At 41.8% G+C, this 26,209-nt stretch overlaps 1 protein-coding gene across 1 annotated transcript; it reads left to right on the top strand.

Annotated features, from left to right (window-relative positions):
- Positions 1-5,397: 5,397 nt before the first annotated feature.
- On the top strand, positions 5,398-6,537 carry LOC142638230 (uncharacterized). The gene is made up of 2 exons (XM_075812251.1): positions 5,398-5,482; positions 5,566-6,537. Exons 1-2 carry the CDS (start codon positions 5,417-5,419, stop codon positions 6,460-6,462), a joined length of 963 nt encoding a protein of 320 aa, XP_075668366.1. The 5' UTR covers positions 5,398-5,416; the 3' UTR covers positions 6,463-6,537.
- The last annotated feature ends 19,672 nt before the right edge of the window (positions 6,538-26,209 follow it).

The following is a 26,209-nucleotide window of genomic DNA, read 5'->3' as shown; positions in this document are numbered from 1 at the left end:
GTTGCTCAATTTTGGCCTACTAGTTTTTGTAATGTCATTTATAAAATTCTGAGTAAAGTCATTGTCAATAGGTTAAAACCTTTTTTAAAGTCCATTATTTCTGACGCTTAGAGTGCCTTTATTGCTGATAGACTTATTTCAGATAACATTCTTATTGCCTTTGAGTCATTGCATCATATGAAAACTCAATGTTCAGGAAAGACAAGTTTTATGACTTTAAAGCTTGATATGAGCAAAGCATATGATAGAGTGGACTGGGTTTTTTTTAGAGAAAATTTTGTTGAAGATGGGTTTTCAGGATACTTGGGTGGCCATGATTATGCAATGCATCACAACAGTGTCTTATTCAGTTCTGGTGAATGGTGAGCTTAAGGGTCATATTTATCCTTCTCGTGATCTGAGAGAAGGTGATTCTTTGTCACTGTTCCTATATTTTTTTTGTGCAGAAGGATTAAATGCCCTTCTTCGTCAGGCTACAAGTAATAGGGAGATTAGAGGTTATTCTATTTGTAGAGCGGGGCCAAAAATTACCCATTTTTTCTTTGCCGATGATTGCTTGTTATTTTGTAGAGCTACTTCTATTGAATGTGCTAAAATTCTATCTATCCTTGCTTGGTATGAGGATGCTTCTAGTCAGTAAGTTAATTCAGATAAGACGACGACTTTCTTTAGTTGGAAAACTTCTGTGGAGGTACAAGAAGAATTAAAAGTTTTACTAGGGGTGCCGGTCATTAAGAATTATGAGAGGTACTTGGGGCTACCGTCCTTTGTGGGTCGGGAGAAGAAATCATGTTTCACTTATATAAAAGGAAAGGATTTGGGCTAAAATGCAAGGGTGGAAGGAGAAATTGTTTTCTTAGGCTGGTAAGGAAATAATGATTAAAGCAGTGGTTCAATCAATCCCAACATACTCTATAAGTGTTTTCAGCTTCCTATTGGTCTTCTTAAAGATATAGAAGCTATGATTCGAAAGTTTTGGTGGGGTGTTCCGGGAGTTCTAGGAAGATCCATAGGGTTAAATGGGAGATGCTTTGTTCTTCAAAATCAATTGGAGGTATGGGCTTCCGTGATTTACGTTCATTCAATGATGCAATGTTGGGGAAGCAAGTATGGCGCCTATTTCATGATAGGAACTTGCTGGTCTATAAGGTGTTTTGGGCAAAGTATTTTCCTTCTGGCAATATTTTTGATGCGGTAGTCTCCCCTAGTTGCTCTTTTGCTTGGCGAAGTATTTTGCTTGCTAGAGATGGGGTTTTGAGGGGTGCTCGGTGGAGGGTTGGGGATGGGAGAGAGATTAAAATCTGGCGTGATCATTGGCTGCCATCTGATGGGGGGAGTAGGATTTATCTCCGCAGCTGGATTCGTCTTTGGAGGTGGTACGTGATCTGTTTCTACCTGGTACTAATCTTTGGAATGAGGAGCTTCATTTGAACTTCTATCCGTGGGAAGCTGAAACTATCAAAAGTATGTATGTCAGTTCTTTTGAAACATCTCATGCTCTGATATGGCCTCACACGTCAGATGGTGGATACTCAGTTCGGAGTGCTTATCGATTTTTGGCTGCAACTCAGTTTCAAGATCAGCCTAGCTCGTCGGATATGGAGGCTGGAAAGGCTTTGTGGAGTGGAGTTTCGAAGTTACGGGTTCCTGATAAGGTGAGACATTTCCTTTGGCATGCCGTCCGTGAATCCCTGCTAACTAAACATAATCTGCATAGGCGTCAGGTATTGAATTCTGAAATTTGTGAGGCTTGTGGTGACTGTGTTGAGGATGGAATCCATGCTTTGTGGTTCTGCGACGCCGTGAAGCCTATCTGGATGTCAGATGCTCGGTTGTCCTTTCTGCGTGCTCATAAGTTCTCTAATTTTGGTGACTTGTTTCAGTTCTTATGTTTGCGTGGATCATCTAATCTGATTGCTCTATTTGCTATGGCTGCGTGGGGTATTTGGGAAAGGAGAAACAGGCTGAGGGGGGGGCAGACGACGTGGGGTTCTGAGGTGGTGTTGCTCCGAGCTTCAGAGCTATTGCAAGAATTTAGGGACGTGCAGCAGCTGCCACTTCGAATGGCTGTGCAAAGTGCGGACTTGAGATGGAAGACGCCTGATCCTGGTGTCTTTAAAGTGAGTTTTGATGGGGCATTATTTTTGGACCAGAGGTGTGCAGGCTTAGGGGTGGTTGTGATCGTAGTTTTTTGCATGTTAATAGGAAGGGAAATAAATTAGCTCATGCCCTTACTAGGAGAGCAGTTTTATCAGCTGATGCTGATGTGTGAATAGAAGAACTTCCACAAGATTTGGATGATGTAGTTTAGTAGTTTTTTTTAGTAATAAAGTTCATTTACCTTTTTTCTCCAAAAAAAAAAAAAAGGATAATCTTAAATAGTATAGGACTTATTCAAGTTTTTATTTATTTATTTATCAAATTACTAGTTTATGCCCATCAAATAAAAAAAATAAAAAAGACAGTTGTAAGGACACAATTCAAGTTCCCAAACTACGACTGGGAGAAAAATGGGCTTGAAAGGCCTTTCTTTACAATGAATTTGTAGAGGATGGGCTTGTAATTTAGATTTCAAGGATGGTTTAGACAATTACAAAAAGAACGGGCTTTGGGCCCAATAGAACAGAACAAAGAATCGTTTGCAAAGAGTAAGACTGAGAAATCGTCCTCGGATTGTGTCCGAGGATGGTTTCTAATGATATTTCTCAAGTTTGGATACAAGTGTTGATTATCATTTACTATTGGCTCTATCTCTTTTACTCAGAAAAGTCCTCTCCTTCTTCGTATGCCTTTCCTCCTATTTATATCCTTTCCTTTCCCTTCATCACCTTCCACTTTTCTGGTTGCAATCCCCCTTTTTGGATACTTGTCCCATCCATTCTTCCCTAAAGCCCGCTGGGATTAGGGACCAAGTTCCAAGCTCGATGTTCAGGTCCCATCCTTCCATCTATACAGTCAGCGTATCAATTTACAGAGCTTTTAATGTATGGGCGGTGGTAGCAGCTTTATTTTTAGACATTCCACCGTTCTTTCTCTCGCCCTCCACGTATACCGTGCATCCCCATAATTGTAGGACTCATTATAATATAACCCAGGGATACCAAACTTCTCTTTCTATGTCCTCGGCCTTGAAATCCGAGGACAAATCTACTCCTCGGACGTGTTTGGATATGTAAATAGTCCACGACCATTTTGATGTCTTCGGATTTTGGGTTTCCAGCCCAAAATACTTCGTTGGGCCATCCTTCATATACTATTGGGCCCAATACCCCTACAATAGCCCCTCGAGTTTCTTTATTTTTTCACCTCGGGAGAAAAATAGAATCTCGACTTAAAAAGACCCTGTTACCCTGCAGACTTTTGGCAACATTGTTGACAGAAATAACTTCTGAATCACCCATCGCGTGTTCCCAATGCTTCGGTATGCGAAACGCCCCCGAATTGATTGTTGGCGCTTCTATGTCCCTCACGTTTCATTAATATGACACATATCCAACGGTCGAGAGCGATGGGTTGAGGCGGGAATTCGCCCGCTTTAAAACATCTTCTGACATATAAATACTAATTTTCTTCAAAATTCTTCACACTACAGAAACCTCATAACGTACCTGCCACACTTTTCATCTCCCCGTACTCTCTCTCTGTCTATCAAGTACCCTGTCCGAGGTGACCGTGCTTTCTTCCTTTTTAAAAGTAAGTTCTTCAATACTCTGCCCCTCCTTATCAGCTTTTTTGTTTCTTTTGTTTCTTTTCTTTCCCATCTTCTCTTTTTCACTGTGTCTTTCATCCTCGGCATAGTTATTTTTTCTCCACACCCCCCCTTTTTTCAAAAAGAATGGGTAGATTTGCGTCCCTGGTGGATTCAAACGAAAAAATAGAACAGTTTAAGGTTAAGTACAAAATTCCCTCGGATGTATCCATTAGGTACTGTAACGAGGAAGAGTTTTATACAAAAAGAAAAACGGGGGAAGTTGTAATCCCGATGATTGCGTTCATCGAAGGGGGAATGAAAATCCCCATGGGAACTGTGACTAGGGATTATCTTAGGGCTTTTAGGTTGGCTCCCACCCAAGTGTGCCCCAAATGTCTTTAGGATCTTAGGTTCCATAGACGCTTTAAATGAGAAGATGAACCTAGGGCTCACTCACCACGACGTGAACTGGGTTTATAACCTCCATCACCTAAGCAAAAAAGATGAATATTACCTAAAGTCTAGACACCCAGAAGTCAGGCTAATTCAATGTCTGCCTGAATCAAATAAGGGCCTAAAAAATGACTTCCTGATCATATCAGGAAATTGGCACGACGGCCTCCCCTGTCCGACAAGGGAAGGGACTCCAGGTGAAATTTCTTTTACATACTTTTATCTTTCGTCTTTTTACTTACTCTTACCCACTTTTACTTGGACAACTCTGCAGATCCACACGCAGCGGATCGTCATCCTAACCTTGTGGATTTCGGGCGATTGGATAGGATCCTACAAGCCGAGATCTTCGTGCACACCGACGGTCAACTCCGTGCGGCTCATCTGATCCTCGGCTACACTCCAATATCAAAAGCCTTTCAGGCGCCGAAGTGCGTGATTAAAGCCCGCGATCCTCGACTACCACGGAATAGCGTTGCAGTGGAGGGTTTATTGCTACCGGGGGGGACTACCATTCCTCAAGGTACCTTGGTCACCCAACCAATCCAACCGCCACCATTTGATCCAGTTGGGATTCCCACAGTTCCTATCTCCACAATTTTAACCTCTGGTGAAGCGGCATCTTCCTACCTTACTGTAAAGGAAGAAGAAGAAGAAGAAGAAGTTGACGTACCAGATTCCGAGGACGAGTTCGAGGTTTTTAATCAACTCTACTCTCCTGAAGACTCAACTTCCATCCTCGGCACTTCTACCCAAATCTCAAAGGTTACTACTGAAGAACTTGACGTTATGGGCATTCAACGAAAGATTAAACCCAGCCTGAAAGATGTCCTTGAGGGCGCTGACAAGGACCCTAGAGTCCAAGAACCTCCAAAAGAGGTGCGCCCTCGGACTCAAGAAAAGGGTGCTGACAAACGCCCTGAAGCTAGGCTTCCTCCTCCTCCTCCATCCTCCCAAACTCAACGTGCCAACATAGCTGATCTCAAAAGAAAAAGGGATCAGCCGAAAGGGAAGGAAGTTGTGGAGGTAGGAAAGGGTTCTGTATCCAAGGAGCCCGAGGTTGAAAAGGGTGCAAAGCAAGCCCGCACCATACAGACTAGGTCGGAAAGAAGAACCGACCAACAGGCGGTCGTACGCGCCCCTGTATGGCTTCCTGACCTTTCTATGGACGATGAGGTCATCACCGTGGATGCGTCCATTAGAAATTCCGATGAAGGGACAGCGGCATGCGTCGCAGATGCTTTGGAGCAAGCACTGTTACTCCCCGAGGATATGATTGAGCTGAGAAAGAAAAGGGACCACACCGTCTTCATGACTTTGAAGAAGGAGCTTGCAATGGTGAGTTTTCTCTAAAACCTTGACTTTTGTTTTTATTTCCTATATATATCTATACGTCTAAGGTTTATATGTTTTGTTTGTAGGCCGTTCAATCTGCCCATAGGGCGGAAGAGATTGCCATTAATTCCTACAAGTCTCTGAGGGCCGAGGAGTCCAGGCGTGAAACTGCTCAAAAGATCTCGGACCTTCATAAGAAGAAACTGCAGGAGGTCACAGCAAAATTGGCTAAGGTTGAGAGTGCCAAGGCGGGCTTAGAGGCTGATCTGAAAACGACGACTAAACAGGCCGAGGATCAGTGCCTAATGCTTCGCCAAGCTGAGGATAACCTCTTAGTAGCACGAAGGCTCGTAGAGGATCTTAAGAAAGATCTGCACGAGTCTGAGAAGGCCAAAGAAGAAGCCATCAAGGGCAAAGAAGAAGCCATTGAGGAGAAGAAAAAGGCTGAGAAAGCAAAGGAAGAGGCCGAGAACTCGAGGGACCAAGCCGAACAAGACGGTTATGATATAGGCGTGAAGGAGGTCACTGAAACCTTCAAGGCTCAGGTTCCCGAGGTATGTAGGCACTACTGCCTCCAAGTGTGGAATGAGGCACTTTCCCAAGCTGGGGTTGATGCCTCTTCCACTCTTTGGAAAGCAGAGAGTGTCTACTATCCTCCTGCAATTCGCGCTTCTTCCATTCCTGACACTGCACAAGAAGCTGCCCAGGGATCATCCGAGGATAAGGGGGGTGATTTGGCTGAAGACTCAACTCTTCCTGAAGATGCCCCTGAACAACTTGACCCTGCACAAGAAAAGGCAATTGAAGACGTACAGCCTTCAAGTGATCTTCGGGAATCTTCAAAGGATGAGTTGGGTGATCAAGCTAACCCAATAACCTTGATAGATGATCCCAAAGGCAAAGGAATTGCCGTTGAGTCCTCGGCTCAGCTTCCATCTCCTCAAGACTCCAAAGGCCCTCTGAAGATTAAGCTGAAACAGTGACTTGCTTGTTGTCTTTCCTTTCTTTATTTTTATTTTGTCTCCAAGTGTAATACCTAAGTATAGGTGCAAAAGTACTTTTTTGGAATTTAATACAAGAATGAATGTTTGTTTTTAGATGATTCTTATACATATATTTTTTTTGTTTTTATGCTGATCATATCATTCCATAAATATCATCTTCTTGTCTTTTACCAAAGTTACTAGCAACAACTTGAATTGAAATTTGATACTCCAGGAGGGTTTAATTATGCCGGGAACTGCATTAAGTGATGTTTTTTTTTGAGTATTTGATTCTTCATTTTGGATCTCTAGTTTGAACTATGTAAAGATAAGGCATATGGTCTATGCAAATATCTGATGTTTATGTCAAAAAAAAAGAACAGAAGTATTAATTTTTCCCAAGTAATTGATCCGAGGATCGAGGCATACCAAGTTTCAGCTTGACACTTAGATGAATAAATTTAAAAATGTTAATTTTCCCAAAGTAGATGATCCGAGGACCAGACGTAACTTAGGTTCTGTTTAACACTTAGTAAAGAATATCAATTTAGACGAGGTATGTGGTCCGAGGATCCAGGCATACCAAGTTTCAGCTTGACACTTAGATGAATAAATTTAAAATGTTAATTTTCCCAAAGTAGATGATCCGAGGACCAGACGTAACTTAGGTTCTGTTTAACACTTAGTAAAGAATATCAATTTAGACGAGGTATGTGGTCCGAGGATCCAGGCATACCAAGTTTCAGCTTGACACTTAGATGAATAAATTTAAAATGTTAATTTTCCCAAAGTAGATGATCCGAGGACCAGACGTTACTTAGGTTCTGTTTAACACTTAGTAAAGAATATCAATTTAGACGAGGTATGTGGTCCGAGGATCCAGGCATACCAAGTTTCAGCTTGATACTTAGATGAATAAATTTAAAGTGTTAATTTTCCCAAAGTAGATGATCCGAGGACCAGACGTAACTTAGGTTCTGTTTAACACTTAGTAAAGAATATCAATTTAGACGAGGTATGTGGTCCGAGGATCCAGGCATACCAAGTTTCAGCTTGACACTTAGATGAATAAATTTAAAATGTTAATTTTCCCAAAGTAGATGATCCGAGGACCAGACGTTACTTAGGTTCTGTTTAACACTTAGTAAAGAATATCAATTTAGACGAGGTATGTGGTCCGAGGATCCAGGCATACCAAGTTTCAGCTTGATACTTAGATGAATAAATTTAAAGTGTTAATTTTCCCAAAGTAGATGATCCGAGGACCAGACGTAACTTAGGTTCTGTTTAACACTTAGTAAAGAATATCAATTTAGACGAGGTATGTGGTCCGAGGATCCAGGCATACCAAGTTTCAGCTTGATACTTAGACGAATGAAGATAACGAATATAATGTAGTTTACAACAAAGAACGGCCGAAGTGCCCTTTATTTAGTAATAGTACCTTCGTAGATTATTTACATTCCAGGGATGTTGTACAACATTCTCGTCCAAATCTTCCAGATTGTAGGCCCCTATTCCTGCGACCGAAGTAATACGATAAGGTCCTTCCCAGTTGGGCCCCAATTTTCCCCACGCAGGATTCTTCATCGTGCCCAAAACTTTCCTTAATACTAAGTCACCTGGTCCAAGAGGTCGAAGTTTCACATGAGAATCATATCCCTGCTTGAGCTTATGTTGATAATAAGCTAGTTGAACCATGGCGCTTTCTCGCCGTTCCTCAACCAAGTCTAAGTTTCTCATTAATAGATCATCATTGCTATCTGAAATAAAGGAGCTTTTCTTCAGGGTTGGGAACCCAGTTTCTAAGGGGATTACTGCCTCGGCTCCATAAGTCATGGCGAAGGGTGTTTCACCTGTGGATCTTCGTGGTGTAGTTCTATACGTCCACAAGACATGTGGCAGTTCTTCCACCCACCTCCCCTTGGCGTCACCCAACCTCTTTTTGAGTCCGCTCACTATTACTTTGTTGACAGCTTCGGCTTGCCCATTTCCTTGGGGATAAGCCGGAGTGGAATATCTATTCGTAATGCCCAGATCACAGCAGTATTTCCGAAAGGCTTTGCTATCAAATTGTAAACCGTTATCTGAAATGAGAGTATGAGGGATGCCGAACCTGGTAACGATATTCTTCCATACAAACTTTTTTGCTTCCGTGTCTCGGATGTTTGATAATGGCTCAGCTTCAACCCATTTGGTAAAGTAATCTGTTCCCACGAGAAGCCACCGTCGGTTTCCCGTTGCTTTGGGGAAGGGTCCAACAATGTCCAAGCCCCATTGGGCAAAAGGCCATGGGCTAGATAGAGGATTTAGGACTCCACCTGGTTGATGTATGTTTGGAGCGAACCTTTGACATTGGTCACATTTCTTTGCATAATCTTGCGCTTCTCTCTGCATATTTGGCCACCAATAGCCCTGAGTAAGGGCCCTGTGAGCTAAAGACCTTCCTCCTGTGTGACTTCCGCAAATCCCTTCGTGTAGCTCTTCCAAAAGTAGCTCTGTTGCCTCGGGGTGTATGCATAGCAAATATGGTCCCGAAAAGGAACGTTTGTACAATTTTTGGTCCTCGGATAACCAGAAACGAGTGACTTTTCTGCGCACCTTATCCGCTTCAGCTTTTTCTACAGGTAGGATGTCATATCTTAGAAATGTTACAATATGATCCATCCAACTAAGTCCTGTCATAATTAGAAGAATTTGAGTGGAGTTACCATCCGTCCCAGTGGGCTTCAACAGATCTTCAACGAGGATAACTCGTGGTAGACTTTGTGCCGAGGACGTCGCGAGCGTGGCTAATGAGTCGGCATGGGTATTGCCACATCTGGATACATGCAATAGTAGAAAAGACTCAAATTTAGATTGCATAAACCTGACCTGGGTTAGGTATTCTCGCATTCTGGAATCCCTTGCTTCTAGCTTCCCTTCTACTTGGCCTACCACCAATAGTGAGTCCGAGAACATTTGCACCGCCTTTCCTCCCATTTTATGAACCATGTTCATCCCTGCGAGGACCGCTTCATACTCTGCTTCGTTGTTGGTGGCCGAGAATCCTAATCTCAGGGATTTCTCAAAAGTAATACCCTCTGGGATATCAAAACTAATCCGATACCCGATCCCCTCGATTTGCTGCTCCATCTACATGGTCTTTCCATAAAGGAGGCCACTTCACACGAAATCATGCCTACTGATTTTTTACCCATGCCTTCTTGATAGTCTTCTAACGAAGGCTCAGCAAACTCTGCCACAAGGTCCGCGATGACCTGCCCCTTTATAGAGGTGCGAGGCATATACTTGATATCGAAAGCTCCTAGGACGAGTTCCCCATTTGGCAATTCTTCCCATATAATCTGCACTTCGCAAAATTGATTTGAGAGGGAGTTGTGTAAGAACAACAACCGTATGAGACTGGAAGTAATGGGGAAGTCTTCGTGTAGCATGTACCACAGCCAAGATAGCTTTTTCCAGTGGCAAATAACTCAGCTCGGCCTCATGCAGAGATTTGCTTACATAGTACACCGGTCTCTGGATGTTATTGTCATCTCGGATAAGAACCAGACTAACTGCATGTTTAGCCACCGCAATATATGCAAACAGAATCTCATCAACCTCTGGTCGAGACATAACTGGTGGTCGCGAGAGATATTCTTTTAGCTGTTGGAAAGCTGTTGCACACTCCTCGGTCCATTCAAAACCCTTCCATTTATTTAATAACTGAAAGAAAGGCCTGCATCTGTCCGCGGACCGAGATATAAATCGGTTGAGAGCAGCAGTCATACCTGTTAGCCTTTGCACCTCTTTAGGATTCCGAGGTGGGTGTAAGCTGCTTATTGCCTTAACCTGAGCAGGATTCACTTCAATTCCTCGGTGAGTCACCATATATCCTAGAAACTTGCCCGACCCCACACCGAAAGAGCATTTAGAGGCATTGAGCCGCAATTTATACTCTCTTAGCTTCTGAAAAGTGTTGCTCAGATCTTCCAGATGTGCAGAAACTTCTTTACTCTTTACTACCATATCGTCCACGTATACCTCAATATTTTTTCCTAGCTGTGCCTCAAACATCCTCGTCATCATCCTTTGGTAGGTAGCCCCTGCGTTTTTCAAGCCAAAAGGCATTACCTTATAATGATAATTTCCCGTAGGAGTGACGAATGCTGTCTTCTCCTGGTCCTCAACGGCTAAAGGTATCTGGTGATAACCTTGGAAAGCATCAAGAAAACTCATCCGAGGATGTCCAACAGTAGCGTCAACCAGTTGATCAATCCGAGGCATCGGGAATGAGTCCTTTGGGCAAGCCTTGTTTAAATCTGTGAAATCTACACATACTCTCCACTTCCCATTCTTCTTTTTCACCACCACAGTATGGGCTAACCATTCAGGATAAAACACTTCTTTGATAGCCCCTGCCGCTTTGAGTTTGAGCACTTCCTCTTTGACGGCTTCCGAATGTTCCTTTGAGGACCTTCGAGGTGGTTGCCTCCTCGGCACTACAGTTGGATTGACCCTTAAATGATGACATATGAAGTTCGGATCAACCCCAGGGGCCTCATACGCATTCCAAGCAAATACATCCATATTTTTCTTTAAAAATAAAATCAGCTCTGTCTTCTCTTCCTGCGGCAATTGAACTCCAACCTGGAAGAACTTTTCAGGATCATTGTCTATGATAATTTTCTCCAATTCTTCACACGTTGCTTCATCTACCTCGGCTATGGGAAGAGACTTTGATTGCTATGCTTCACCGTTAGCCGAGGACGGGGAGTCTGGTTCTGGTCGACGCAGAATTGCAGCCGTGACACACTGTCGAGCCACAGACTGACTCCCAAGTAACTCCACCACCTGATCTCCAGAATGAAATTTGATTTTGACATGCAAGGTTGAGGAAACAGCCCCTAACGCATGCAGCCAAGGTCTCGCCACAATAGCCGTATAGGGAGAGTAGGCATCGACCACGATGAAATCTACGTCTACTACCTCCGGACCTGATTGCACAGGCAGTCTAATCTGTCCCTTTGGAACGACAGCTCTCCCTTCGAAGCTTATCAAGGGTGAGTCATATGGCATAAGATCTTCAACTCTTAACTTCAAGCCTCTAAATAGGTCAGGGTACATGATATCTGCACCACTACCTTGATCAACCATTACCCTCTTTACATCATAGTTCCCAATTCTGAGGGTTACCACTAAGGCATCATCATGAGGCTGGATGGTCCCCATCTTGTCCTCTTCAGAGAAACTTAGGACTGGCAGGATACTTGCCTTGATCCTCTTCGGCTGATCCCGTGACTCCTCGGCCAATGTTCGAGCAACTGACATTACCCTGAAAGGAGCTGAGCCAGTCCTACCAGGTGCCGCAAAAATGACGTTGATAGTGCCTAGAGGAGGTCTGGATGAAGGACCGTCGTGGTTTGCCACTCCCGATTGGTTTCCTCGCCCGTTGGGTTGGTACGAAGCGGCTTCGGCTTTCCCTCTTTAACCAATTGTTCCAGATGATTCCACAAAGTGCGACAGTCCTCGGTGGTATGACCTCTCTCCTGGTGATAATGGCAGTGGAGATTTTGGTTGCGTCTCAAAGGGTCCCCTGCCATTTTATTTGGCCATTTGAAAAAAGGCTCATGCCTTATTTTCTCCAACAGCCTGCCGCACCGGCTCCCCGAAGACGGTGTTGACCACTTGTGGGGGTATGTGGCCGGCCTGCTGGAAAAATCCCGCGTAGGCCTATTGTTGTTGTATCGGTCCGACCTGAAATCCCTCCTTTCTTGTGGGATAACCTTCACCTTGCCCTTTCCCTGCTGCTGATCTTCCTCAACCCTTTTGTACTCGTCGATGCGATCCATCAGTCGACGTACGCTTCTGACAGTTTCTTCGTTAAGGATTTCCTCAAGTCATGCTCTGTTGGTAGGCCGACCTTGAAGGTCCTTATTGCTACATCGTCAAAGTCTCCGTCAATTTCGTTGAACATTTCCCAGTACCGGTCCGAATATGTTTTCAGGGTTTCCCCTTCCCTCATGGCCATGGATAGTAAAGAATCCAATGGACGAGGAACTCTACTGCACGTGATAAAGCGAGAACCAAATGCCCTAGTAAGCTCTTTGAAAGAATCAATGGAGCCTGCCCTTAAGCCGTCAAACCATCTCATGGCTACGGGCCCTAGGCTAGAAGGAAAAATCTTGCATAACAAAGTTTCATTCCTGGAATGCACTGCCATTCTCTGGCTGAAGTGGCTTACGTGCTCTACAGGATCCGTCCGACCATTGTAAAGAGTGAAGGCCGGTTGTGTGAAGCGCCGAGGCAACCTTCCTTCTTCCAATCTGCGCGCGAAGGGTGACCTGGAGATTTAGTGCAATGCTCTTCCCATTGCGTCATTTCCTAAGCCCCTAGGGGGGTAGTCTCTGCCACGTCTCCCATGCAGATTGTCTTCTTCGGAAGAGGCATATTCACCTGGGGGAGTTCTGGATCTTTGCCCGTAATTGTCATCCTCGGATCCTTCCGAAGAGGGGTCAGAGGTCGGAGGAGTTCTCCTTCGCCTCTCGTGGCGCAATCTCCTCTTTAGGCCGTCAATCTCCTTCTGCATGGCCCTGGCATTTCTTTCATAAGGAGCTCTGCTTCCTCCTTGCGAATGACTTGCACTTCTGATGGTATGTGTAGTATGTACACTTCCCTCTCGGCTCTCTCCGTGATCAGGATGCAAGGAGAGATCCTCACGCTGAGAGCCCACGGACTCCGCACTGCGTTGTGGTCCTGATCCTACCATGATGTCCTAAACTTCCTTAAAGACTAAATTCCCACAGACGGCGCCAATTGTAAGGACACAATTCAAGTTCCCAAACTACGGCGGGAGAAAAATGGGCTTGAAAGGCCTTTCTTTACAATGAATTTGTAGAGGATGGGCTTGTAATTTAGATTTCAAGGATGGGTTAGACAATTACAAAAAGAACGGGCATTGGGCCCAATAGAACACAACAAAGAATCGTTTGCAAAGAGTAAGACTGAGAAATCGTCCTCGGATTGTGTCCGAGGATGGTTTCTAATGATATTTCTCAAGTTTGGATACAAGTGTTGATTATCATTTACTATTGGCTCTATCTCTTTTACTCAGAAAAGTCCTCTCCTTCTTCGTATGCCTTTCCTCCTATTTATATCCTTTCCTTTCCCTTCATCACCTTCCACTTTTCTGGTTGCAATCCCCCTTTTTGGATACTTGTCCCATCCATTCTTCCCTAAAGCCCGCTGGGATTAGGGACCAAGTTCCAAGCTCGATGTTCAGGTCCCATCCTTCCATCTATACAGTCAGCGTATCAATTTACAGAGCTTTTAATGTATGGGCGGTGGTAGCAGCTTTATTTTTAGACATTCCACTGTTCTTTCTCTCGCCCTCCACGTATACCGTGCATCCCCATAATTGTAGGACTCATTATAATATAACCCAGGGATACCAAACTTCTCTTTCTATGTCCTCGGCCTTGAAATCCGAGGACAAATCTACTCCTCGGACGTGTTTGGATATGTAAATAGTCCACGACCATTTTGATGTCTTCGGATTTTGGGTTTCCAGCCCAAAATACTTCGTTGGGCCATCCTTCATATACTATTGGGCCCAATACCCCTACAACAGTTTTTAGCTACAAAATTGGTTAGAGCCATAAGCTACAACCTAACTCAATAGGTGAATTTTGACGAATCTACCATTGTATTACATCTTCTTCATATATCTTGCATACTTGCAAAATTTCTAGAAAATTAAAGATCAATAGCTATGTCATGCATAAATTGTTTAAATTACAAATTTTTGTAGTTTAAATTATGCATAAAATATAGTAAATAATATCCGATTGACACAAAATTTGACAAGTGTATTAAGTGCATGATGACCATATAATTAAACGGTTAGATTTTCAAAATATATAATAATATTTATTTTATTAAGTAAGATAGTAGCTTTAAGTTACAATAAATTTTGTCGCTAAATTTTGTCAAAAAAACAAGTTTGGAAGTAGATTTTTAACAATTTTCCCCCAAATGCTATGGGTCAAATCAAATGACTGTAGATGCAATCATATAAGTCATCAATGTCACATATTTTCCAAAACTTAGCAAGTATCAGTATGGGTGGATCCGGCTTCCCTGGAAAGTGGTCATCTTTATATGAACCACGGCGCGGCAAGGAAGGAGAGGTGCAACACATGGCTGAGGAGGTAAAAAAAAATAAGAGTAAAATATTATTTTGGTCTCTAAAATTTACTAAAAGTTTGTTTTTTGTCTCTAAACTTTAAAAGTTCTTTTTTCATCTCTAAACTTTGTAAAGAGTTTTTTGAATAATATAAAGAGAAAAATAAGGATGAAAAAAAAAATCCAATAGTTTAGGGATGAAAAACAAACTTTTAATAAAGTTTAAGAACATAAATAAAACTTTTTCTATAATTTAGGTACAAAATATGAACTTTTCAATAGTTTAGGGACGAAAAATGAACTTCTTAAAATTTAGAGATGAAAAACAAATTTTTGGTAAAATTTAGGGACCAAAATAATATTTTACCCAAAAAGTAAATATGTGGCAAGCATTATTACATGCTCAAGGCAATTTCAGTTAAATTAAATTTAAAAACTTTACTTTAGCTATTTTAGCCAATCTAATAATTATAGACAACTATATCAACCTTAATAGGACTAGAGTTTTATCAAAAAAAAAAAAAAAAAGCACTAGCTTGATGGGTAAAATACTATTTTGGTCCCTAAATTTTATGAAAAGTTTGTTTTTATTCTCTAAACTTTAAAAAGTTCTTTTTTCATCCCTAAACTTTGTAAAGAGTTTTTTGAATAGTATAGAGACAAAGATAAGGATGAAAAAAGAATTTTTTTCAATAATTTAGAGATGAAAAACAAACTTTTAGTAAAGTTTAAGGACATAAATAAAACATTTTCAATAGTTTAGGGACGAAATTGAAAAATGAACTTCTTAAAATTTAAGGATGAAAAATAAATTTTTGATAAAGTTTAGGAACTAAAATAGTATTTTACCCCTAACGTAATGGGCTAGCTTGTTTCAGTTTCAGTTGGCCTTTCTAAGTCACAAATAACCATGGTCTTAAAAACTGGTACGGTTAAAGAACAGTAAAACGAACTAATTACAGGTTTTATGGTCGAACCGGTGGCGTCATAAATAATTTAATTATTATTTATTTAAATTATATAAATAATTAATAATTTTTTAGTATACTAAAACTAACAAACTAATAGTAATAAATATGTTTCCTTCAAAAAAAAAAAAATACAAGTATATAAGTATATAACATCTTTTTAAAGAATTTAACATAATAACATTACAAAACAATCATCCTCAACAATTTCAGACTGGCAGCAACCATTTTATCAACAAATAAATTCATCAACACAATATACACAAACAATAGTATATACTAAATAGTGGTAATGTAGTATTGTGAAAGATGTAATTTAAAAGACTTGCCTAAGAATGCAGCAACAAGACATTGAACTTCTTGACTCCAATCAAACCCACGAATAGCCTTATGCACACCACCATAATCCCGTGTCCATAGCTTCTGACCAATTTTTCCAAATTGCAACCACTTCTAGCTAACTCTCCTTAATTGCAGAAGGTATCAATTTCCAGAATCGAGCACTGTTATTGCAATATAACCAATCCACATATGAAATAGGTGAATCCTATTAAAATCCAACTCATAGAACAACCATAAACACCAAAACCAATTGTTGTTGCAAAACAGGGCTCACTCCCAGTTAGGAAAACAACACAATTACGATATAAAATGTCAAAACTTAGGCGTAGTACATTAGGTTCTTCAATTAAATTCAAACGCATGAGTGTATTTACTTATCTCATTCCCTTCCCCTCTCTATATATATATATGTGTGTGTGTGTGTTTCTCAAAAAAAAAAAAGTATAAACAGTGTTATAAATTTTTGAGTTTAATTAATGTAGTAAACCTTAGTTTTTACCAGATATCATGAAAAGCCATAATTTAGTGGCAATGATCCAAAAGGCAGAACCAAGAACTGATAAACGCAAAGGCCTCTCTTACAAAAACTTGGGAAACATCAAAATCAATTATTTTCACGTTTTGATTTTGATGTCATTTAGGATCATAGAAGTCAAAAACGTGAAAATAATAGAAAAGAAAATGATCAAAATCAAAATCAAAATCAAGTAATCAAAATCAAAAGAAAAGAATATTACCTAATGAAGCCGAGAAGTAGAGAGCGAGACTAAGAAGGAAAAACAAAATACCACATGTAATGTAGGCACTAACCCATACACAAACACAGACTCGCCCGTTTTGCTTTTCTAGTTCAACAAAATTTTGGAAAGCAAGTAGATATGTCCTCCTCCAGCAAAACGACTTCGATTCACAGACTTGTACTCTTGAGATTTCCCCATGATGCCATGTGTTTGAACACTTCAGAGTTTAGAGGCCGTGAGGATGAGAAGGGAAAAAAAATTCAGAGGTGTTCGTGAGGCGAGACCGTGAGAGTGAGGCAGAGAGAGTGAGGGATATTCAAATAGAGTGAGGGATATTCAGATAGAGTGAGCTTGAGTTGAGTGAGAGTGAGGTTGAAAGGCAGAAAGCTTGAGATAAGGCATGAGATGAGAATTTGAGAGTGTTTAGGAGTTAGGACTTTAGTCTTTAGGGTTAGTTTTTAGGTTCTAGCCAAAACGACAAAGTTTTAAGCTGGGAAAAGGACGAAAAATCCCAACCGCTCAGTAACCGGTTTGACCATGCCGATTCTCGATTCTCCGATTGAACCGGCCGGTTTTCAATTTTTTTCGATTCTTAAGCCATTTTCGGTTTTTGCTCATAACCGGACCGGATTGAAGGCTGGTTTTCGGTTGAACCGGTCAGAACGTTCGGTCTGGTTCGGTTTTTAAAACCATGTAGATAACACCTACAAGTCCACAACCACAGATCAAAAACCCCATACCCACAAATCCCACACAGACATAGAGAAAATCAAACATCAAACACTCTACAAAATCACAGATCTAAACCACAGAGAGAAAAGTAACCCACAAATCAAAAATAAAACAATCAAAATTGTGATCTAACCGCAAGAGTTGCCCTTGTCCTTGAGGGCTTTGCAACTGAATCTCTAACAACATTGTAGATTCTGTTGAGGTTAAAAGGCTGGGTTAAGTGAGAGAAAGAGAAACAGGGATTTTTGTGAAATAGGTTGGGAAGGGAAAAACTTAAGGAAATTTTGGTACATATTGATGTGATTTGGTGGATTTTGAAATACCAGATCCAGCTCTAACGCGTTGAAACTCTCTATCTCTAATCACTGAATTTGGTTCAGTCAGTGAGCTTGCTGGCCCCATCATGCATCTTCAAGCATATCTCCTTTATGAGACTGAAGGCGTAATTTTTTTTTATACATATAAATGATAAATTGTATAATCTAAGTTTATTTTTATAGATTGTTTATATGTATAATATTCCTAAGTTGAATATATATATATATATATATATATATATATATATATTTTTTTTTTTTTTTTTAGAAGGGATTTATCACTTGCTCCGCGACACTAATTGCCGCATGCAGTTTTGGTGTTGACGTGTGAGTGTATTCCCTTATCTTATACCCCTTCCTTTATATATATGTGTGTGTGTTTCTCAAAAAAAAAAAAAAAAAATTTAATATTTATGAATGTGGGGACACAATTTTCAGACTAAACCCAAAATGTAAGGGATCTTGGCCCAGTGAACCCAGTACAATAAATTTGTAGAGAATGGGTCAAAGAGCTAGGCTTTAGTGCTTGGATAATAGTTAATATGGTTTTGGATGATGAGCCAACAAGAATTGAACCCGGTTTGTGCGAGAAAGTTGGTTCTCGGCACAGTCCGAGGAGCTCTGTTCTAGCGTATATTGGATGACCATGGTTACAGGAGTTGTTGAGATTGCTATAGTGCTTTCTCTTCTCCTTTTTTCATTCCCCTATCTCTGGGATCTCTACCCTTATTTATATTACATCTCTCCCTTCATCCTTACCCTACATGTGGACTACATGTGGACAGTTGATGGTTTATGCTGATATTTGTCCCATCAGGCCCCTCTAAAAGTCTTCTGGGGTGGCTGTAAGGCTGTCATAATACTGTTCAGAGGTCACTTCCTCATTAATGCGGTGATAGCAGCTTCCCCTTAGATATTTTTGAGCCCTTATCCCTCTTGTACATTCATGATGCTCATTGCTATCATTAGAACTTCCTGGAAGGTCATCCTTGATCATTAGGATCTATACCAGATTTGCGTTTGGCTTTATCCAAGGAGATAGTACTCCTCGGACTCGGACCACCCACGCTTCTCGGCCAAAACCACATGCTCTCGGCCAAATCCAAAAATCCATGACCCCACAATGAAGATATTAATTTTTTAAATATATTAATTATATAAATTTCATTAATTAAAATATGATGTCATTCTACCACTTTCTTATAATGGAATACTATATAAATAATTAGAAATAGTTGTTATGTTCCAGTTTCTTGTATTTTTTTTATAATATTTATTCCTATTAAATTGTAATAATCATTAAAATGTACCAAACATGCCTAATGTTTTTTCTATTATTTTTTTTTCTATTTCCAAAAAACCAACTCAAGCAAAAATCATTCCAAATTTTACCAATTAAATCTACAAGCAACCAACACAAATCATCCCAAAAAAATTTCAAGAATCAACCCACAAATCATTCACCTCACCCACTGCAATCAACCAACACACAAATCAACCCGAACCCACAAAAATTAATTGCACAAATCAACGGAAAAGTTCATCACCAAGCTCCACCGATATTATTGAGAGAGAGAGAGAGAGAGAGAGAGAGAGAGAGAGAGAGAGAGAGAGAGAGAGAGAGAGAGAGAGAGAGGGTGAATTGTAACTCAACCAAACCCATTTCGTGACCCATCCAAAGTGCATTTCACAACCTAGCGAAAACCTAGACTAGACCTACCCACCTTTGCCAACACCATTCACAACCTAGCCATAATCGTCCATTACCTTCTTTTTATGCCAATTTGTGTAGATTCGGTGCATGAGAGTGAGAGATGAGAAACTAAATAAAATAAAAAATTATTTATTTTGGTGTATTAATGAACAATGCCTCAGTAAGTGTATTCAGGTTTTAATTTGTTGATTTGTTAGTTTTACACAATAAACTATGAGCTTGATGCACAGTGCATTTTAATGGGTTTAGTTATCATTTTAGAAAAATGCTATTTTACCTATACTTTGTTGGGCTTAAATCAAATTTAAGCAGGAAAAAAAAATTCTTCATATAAAAACCTTCTAGGACTATAATAAAGATTTAAGTCTAGAGTACAAATGATGAAATTTACTATTAAATTTACAAGATATTATTAGAAACTGAAACTATTTTCCTCCCGAGGTGAAGAAATAAAGAATCTCGAGGGGCTATTGTAGGGGCATTGGGCCCAGTAATTTACCAAGGATGGCCCAACGAAATCTTTTGGGCTAGAAACCCAAATCCGAAGACATCAAAATGATCTTGGAGTATCTGAATGTATCTCATAAAGTAATGCCAAGTAAAGATATGATAAACGAATGACCAATTACGTCCAAGGAGTAGATTTGTCCTCGGATTGTTAAGCCGAGGACATAGGAAGAGAGGTTTAGTGTCCCCGGGTTATGTTATAAAGAATCCTATGACTACGGGAATACACAGTACACGTGGAGGACAATAGAAAGAGCGGTGGAATATCTAAGGTAAAGCTGCTACCACCGCCCATACATTAAAAGCTCTGTAATTGATATACTGACTGCATAGATGAAAAGATGGGACCTGAGCATGAAGTTTGGAACTTGGTCCCTGACCCCAGCGGACTTTAGGGAAAAATTGATGGGACAAGTATTCTAAACCAGCATTGCAACCATGAGGTGGAAGATGATGAAGAGAAGAAGAGGAAGTAAAAATAAAGGGGAAGACCTACGAAGAGGAGGGAGGCTTTTTCAGTAAGAAAAAGGGCCAATAGTAGATGATAATCAATAATTGTATCCAACCTTAGGAAATACTATTATAAACTATCCTCGGATTATGTCCGAGGAGGAATTTTCAGTCTTACTCTTGCAAATAACTCTTTATTTCGTGCCATTGGGCCCAAAGCCCGTTCTTTTCCTTGTTATCTAAACCATCCTTGAAATCTAGATTACAAACCCATCCTCTACAAATTTATTGTAAAAAATAGGCTTTTCAAGCCCATTTCCTTCCAGTCGTAGATTGGGAATTTGAATTGTGTCCTTACAATTGGCGCCGTCTGTGGGAATTTAGTCTTTAAGGAAGTTTAGAACATCATGGTAGGATCAGGACCACAACGCAACGCGGAGTCTGTAGGCTCCCAGCGTGAGGATCACTCCTTGCATCCTGATCACGGAGAGAACCGGGAAGGTAGTGTACATACTACGCACACCATCAGAAGTGCGAGCCATTCACAAGGAGGAAGCAGAGTTCCTTATGAGAGGAATGCCAGGGCCATGCAGAAGGAGATCGACGGCCTAAAAAGAAAATTGCGTCACGAAAGGCGAAGGCGAACTCCTTCGGTCTCTGACCCCTCTTCGGAGGGATCCGAGGATGACAATTACGGGCAGAGATCCAGGACTCCCACGAGTGAATCTTTTTCTTCCGAAGAGGACAATCTGCATGGGAGGCGTGACAGAGACTACTCCTTTAGGGGCTTGGGAAATGACGCAATGGGTAAGGCGTTGCACCAAATCTCCAAGTCACCCTTCACGCGCAGGTTGGAGGAAGGGAGGTTACCTCGGTGCTTCACACAACCAGCCTTCACTATTTACAATGGTCGGACGGATCCTGTGGAGCACGTGAGCCATTTCAGCCAAAGAATGGCAGTGCATTCCAAGAATGAGACCTTGATATGCAAGATTTTCCCCTCTAGCCTGGGGCCCGTGGCCATGAGATGGTTTGATGGCTTGAGGGCAGGCTCCATTAGTTCTTTCAAAGAGCTTACTAGAGCATTTGGTTCTCGCTTTATCACGTGCAGTAGAGTTCCTCGGCCATTGGATTCTTTATTATCCATGGCCATGAGGGAAGGGGAAACCCTGAGAACGTATTCGAACAGGTATTGGGAAATGTTCAACGAGATTGACGGAGACTTCGATGATGTAGCAATAAGGACCTTCAAGGTCGGCCTACCGACGGAGCATGACTTGAGGAAGTCCTTGACGAAGAAACCTGTTAGAAGCATGCGTCGACTGATGGATCGCATCGACGAGTACAAAAGGGTTGAGGAAGATCAGCAGCAGGGAAAAGGCAAAGCGAAGGTTATCCCACAAGAAATGAGGGATTTCAGGTCAGACAGATACAACAACAATAGACCTACAAGAGATTTTTCCAGGCAGGCTGGTCACATACCCCCACAGGTGGTCAACACCGTCTTTAAAGAACCAGTGCAGCAGCTGTTGGAAAAAATAAGGCATGAGCCTTTCTTCAAATGGCCAAATAAAATGGCAGGGGACCCTTTGAGACGCAACCAAAATCTCCATTGCCATTATCACTAGGAGAGGGGTCATACCACCGAGGATTGTTGCACTTTGTGGAATCATTTGGAACAATTGGTTAAGGAGGGAAAGCTGAAGCAGTTCCTGTACCAGCCTAATGGGCGAGGAAGCCAATCAGGAGTGGCAAACCACGACGGCCCTTCGTCGAGACCTCCTCTAGGTACAATCAATGTGATTTTTACGGCACCTGGAAGGACTGGCTCAGCTCCTTTCAGGGTAATGTCTGTGGCTCGAACATTGGCCGAAGAGTCACGGGATCAGCCAAAGAGAATTAAGGCGAGCATCCTACCAGTTCTAAGTTTCTCTGAAGAGGACAAGATGGGGACTATCTAGCCTTATGATGATGCCTTGGTGGTAACCCTGAGAATAGGGGACTATGATGTGAAGAGGGTAATGGTTGATCCAGGCAGTGGCGCAGACATCATGTACCTTGACCTATTTAGAGGCTTGAAATTAAGAGTTGAAGATCTTACGGCATATGACTCACCCTTGATAAGCTTCGAAGGAAGAGCTGTCGTTCCGAAGGGACAAATTAGACTGCCTGTACAATCAGGCCTAGAGGTGGTAGACGTAGATTTCATCGTGGTCGATGCCTATTCTCCCTATACGGCTATTGTAGCGAGACCTTGGCTGCATGCGTTAGGAGCTGTTTCCTCAACCTTGCATGTCAAGGTTAAATTTCATTCTGGAGACCAGGTGGTGGAGTTACTTGGGAGTCAATCTGTGGCTCGACAGTGTGTCACGGCTGCAATTCTACGTCGACCTGAGCCAGAGTCCTCGGCCTCGACTGACAGAGAAGCATAGCAATCAAAGTCTTTTGCCGCAGCCAAGATAGATGAAGTGGCATGTGAAGAATTGGAGAAAATTCTCATAGACGATGACCCTGAGAAGTTCTTTCAGGTAGGAGTTCAATTGGCACAGGAAGAGAAAGCGGAGCTGATTTTATTTTTAAGGAAAAATATGGATGTATTTGCGTGGAATGCGTATGAAGCCCTTGGGGTTGATCCGAGCTTCATATGTCATCATTTAAAGGTCAATCCAGATGTAGTACTGAGGAGGCAGCCACCTCGGAGGTCCTCCAAGGAACATTCCGAAGCTGTAAAAGAGGAAGTGCTCAAACTCAAAAAGGCAGGTGCTATCAAAGAAGTGCTTTATCCTGAATGGTTATCCCATACGGTGGTGGTGAAAAAGAAGAATGGGAAGTGGAGGGTTTGTGTGGACTTCACAGATTTAAACAAGGCTTGCCCGAAGGACTCATTCCCAATGCCTCGGATTGATCAATTGGTTGACGCTACTGTTGGACATCCTCGGATGAGTTTTCTTGACGCTTTCCAGGGTTATCACCAGATACCTTTGGCCGTAGAGGACCAGGAGAAGACTGCATTCGTTACTCCTACAGGAAATTATCATTATAAGGTAATGCCCTTTGGTTTGAAAAACGCAGGGGCTACCTACCAAAGGATGATGACGAGAATGTTTGAGGCACAACTGGGAAAAACTATTGAGGTATATGTGGACGATATGGTGGTAAAGAGTAAAGAAGTTTCTGCGCATCTGGAAGATCTGGGCAACACTTTTCAAAAGCTAAGAGAGTATAAATTGCGGCTCAATGCCTCTAAATGCTCTTTTGGTGTGGGATCGGGCAAGTTTCTAGGTTATATGGTGACTTACCAGGGAATTGAAGTAAATCCTGCTCAGGTTAAGGCAATAAACAGCTTACACCCACCTCGGAATCCTAAAGAAGTGCAGAAGCTAACAGGTATGACCGCTGCTCTCAACCGATTTATATCTCGGTCCGCGGACAGATGTAGACCTTTCTTTCAATTGTTGAATAAATGGAAGGGCTTTGAATGGACTGAGGAGTGCGCGGTGGCTTTCCAACAGCTTAAAGAGTATCTCTCACGACCGCCCATTATGTCTCGACCAGAAGTTGATGAAATTCTGTTTGCATATATTGCAGTGGCTAACCATGTAGTTAGTTTGGTTCTTATCCGAGATGATAATAATATCCAGAGACCGGTTTATTATGTAAGCAAGTCTCTGCATGAGGCCGAGTTGAGTTATTTGCCATTGGAGAAAGCTATCTTGGCAGTGGTACATGCTACACGAAGACTTCCCCATTACTTCCAATCTCATACGGTTGTTGTCCTTACACAACTCCCTCTTAAATCGATTCTGTGAAGTGTGGATTATATGGGAAGAATTGCCAAATGGGGAACTGTCCTAGGAGCTTTCGACATCAAATATATGCCTCGCACCTCTATAAAGGTGCAGGTCATCGCGGATCTTGTGGCGGAATTTGCTGAGCCTTCGTTAGAAGAATATGATGAAGGATCAGGCATGGGTAAAAAATCAGTAGGCATGATTTCATGCAAAGAGCCTCCATTATGGAAAGTGCATGTTGATGGAGCAGTAAATCAGAGGGGATCTGGTATAGGGCTAGTTTTGATATCCCCGAAGGGAATTATTTTTGAGAAATCTTTGAGATTGGGATTCTCGGCCACCAACAACGAAGCAGAGTATGTGGCCGTCCTCGCAGGGATGAACATGGTTCATAGAATGGGAGGGAAGACGGTGCAAATGTTCTCAGATTCACTATTGGTGGTGGCAAAGTAGAAGGGAAGCTAGAAGCAAGAGATTCCATAATGCAAGGATACCTAACCCAGGTCAGGTATATGCAATCTAAATTTGAGTTTTTTTCACTATTACATGTATCCAGATGTGGCAATACCCATGCCGACTCATTAGCCACACTCGGAACGTCCTCGGCACAAAGTCTACCACGAATTATCCTTGTTGAAGATCTGTTGAAACCCACTGGGACGGATGGTAACTCCACTCGAATTCTTCAAATTAGGACGGGGCCTAGTTGGATGGATCAGATAGTATCATTTCTCAGAAATGACATCCTGCCTGGAGAAAAAGCCGAAGCAGACAAAGTTCGTAGAAAGGCCACTCGTTTCTGGTTATCCGAAGACCAGAAATTGTACAAATGCTCCTTTTCGGGACCATATTTGTTATGTATGCACCCCGAGGCAACGGAGCTACTTTTGGAAGAGTTACACAAAGGGATTTGCGGAAGTCACACAGGGGGAAGGTCTTTAGCTCACAGAGCCCTTACTTAGGGCTATTGGTGCCCAAATATGCAGAGGGAGGCGCAGGATTATGCGAAGAAGTGTGACCAATGTCAAAGATTCGCTCCAAATATACATCAACCAGGGGGAGTCCTTAATCCTCTATCTAGCCCTTGGCCTTTTGCTCAATGGGGCTTAGACATTGTTGGACCCTTCCCCAAAGCAACAGGAAACAGGCGATGGCTCCTCGTCGGAACGGATTATTTCACCAAATGGGTTGAAGCCGAACCATTATCAAATATTAGAAACATGGAAGCAAAAAAGTTTGTATGGAAAAATATCGTTACCAGGTTCGGCATCCCTCATACTCTCATTTCAGATAATGGTTTACAATTTGATAGCAAAGCCTTTCGGAAATACTGTTGTGATTTAGGCATCATGAATAGATACTCCACTCCGGCTTATCCCTAAGGAAATGGGCAAGCCGAGGCTGTCAACAAAGTAATAGTGAGTGGACTCAAAAAAAGGTTGGGTGACGCTAAGGGGAGGTAGGTGGAAGAACTGCCACATGTTTTGTGGACGTATCGAACTACACCACGAAGATCCACAGGTGAAACACCCTTCTCCATGACTTATGGAACCAAGGCAGTAATACCCTTAGAAACTAGGTTCCCAACCCTGAAGAAAAGCTCCTTCGTTCCAGATAGCAATGATGATCTATTGAGGAGAAATTTAGACTTAGTTGCGGAACGACAAGAAAACGCCATGGTTCAACTAGCTTATTATCAACATAAGCTCAAGCAGGGGTATGATTCTCATGTAAAACTTCGACCTCTTGGACCTGGTGACTTGGTATTAAGGAAAGTTTTGGGCATAACGAAGAACCCTGCGTGGGGAAAATTGGGGCCCAACTGGGAAGGACCTTATCGTATGACTTCAGTTGCAGGAATAGGGGCTTACAATCTGGAAGATTTGGACGAACGTGTTGTACAACGTCCCTGGAATGTAAATAATCTACAAAGGTACTATTATTAAATAAAAGGCACTTCGGCCGTTTTTTGTTAAAACTACATTGCGTTCATTGTCTTCGTTCATTTAAGTATCAA

This window comes from Castanea sativa, chromosome 6 (genome assembly GCF_040712315.1).
Source record: "Castanea sativa cultivar Marrone di Chiusa Pesio chromosome 6, ASM4071231v1".
Taxonomy (NCBI): Eukaryota; Viridiplantae; Streptophyta; class Magnoliopsida; order Fagales; family Fagaceae; genus Castanea; species Castanea sativa.
Note: the sequence above shows the minus strand (reverse complement) of the source record. Positions and strands in the feature narration are given on the sequence as shown.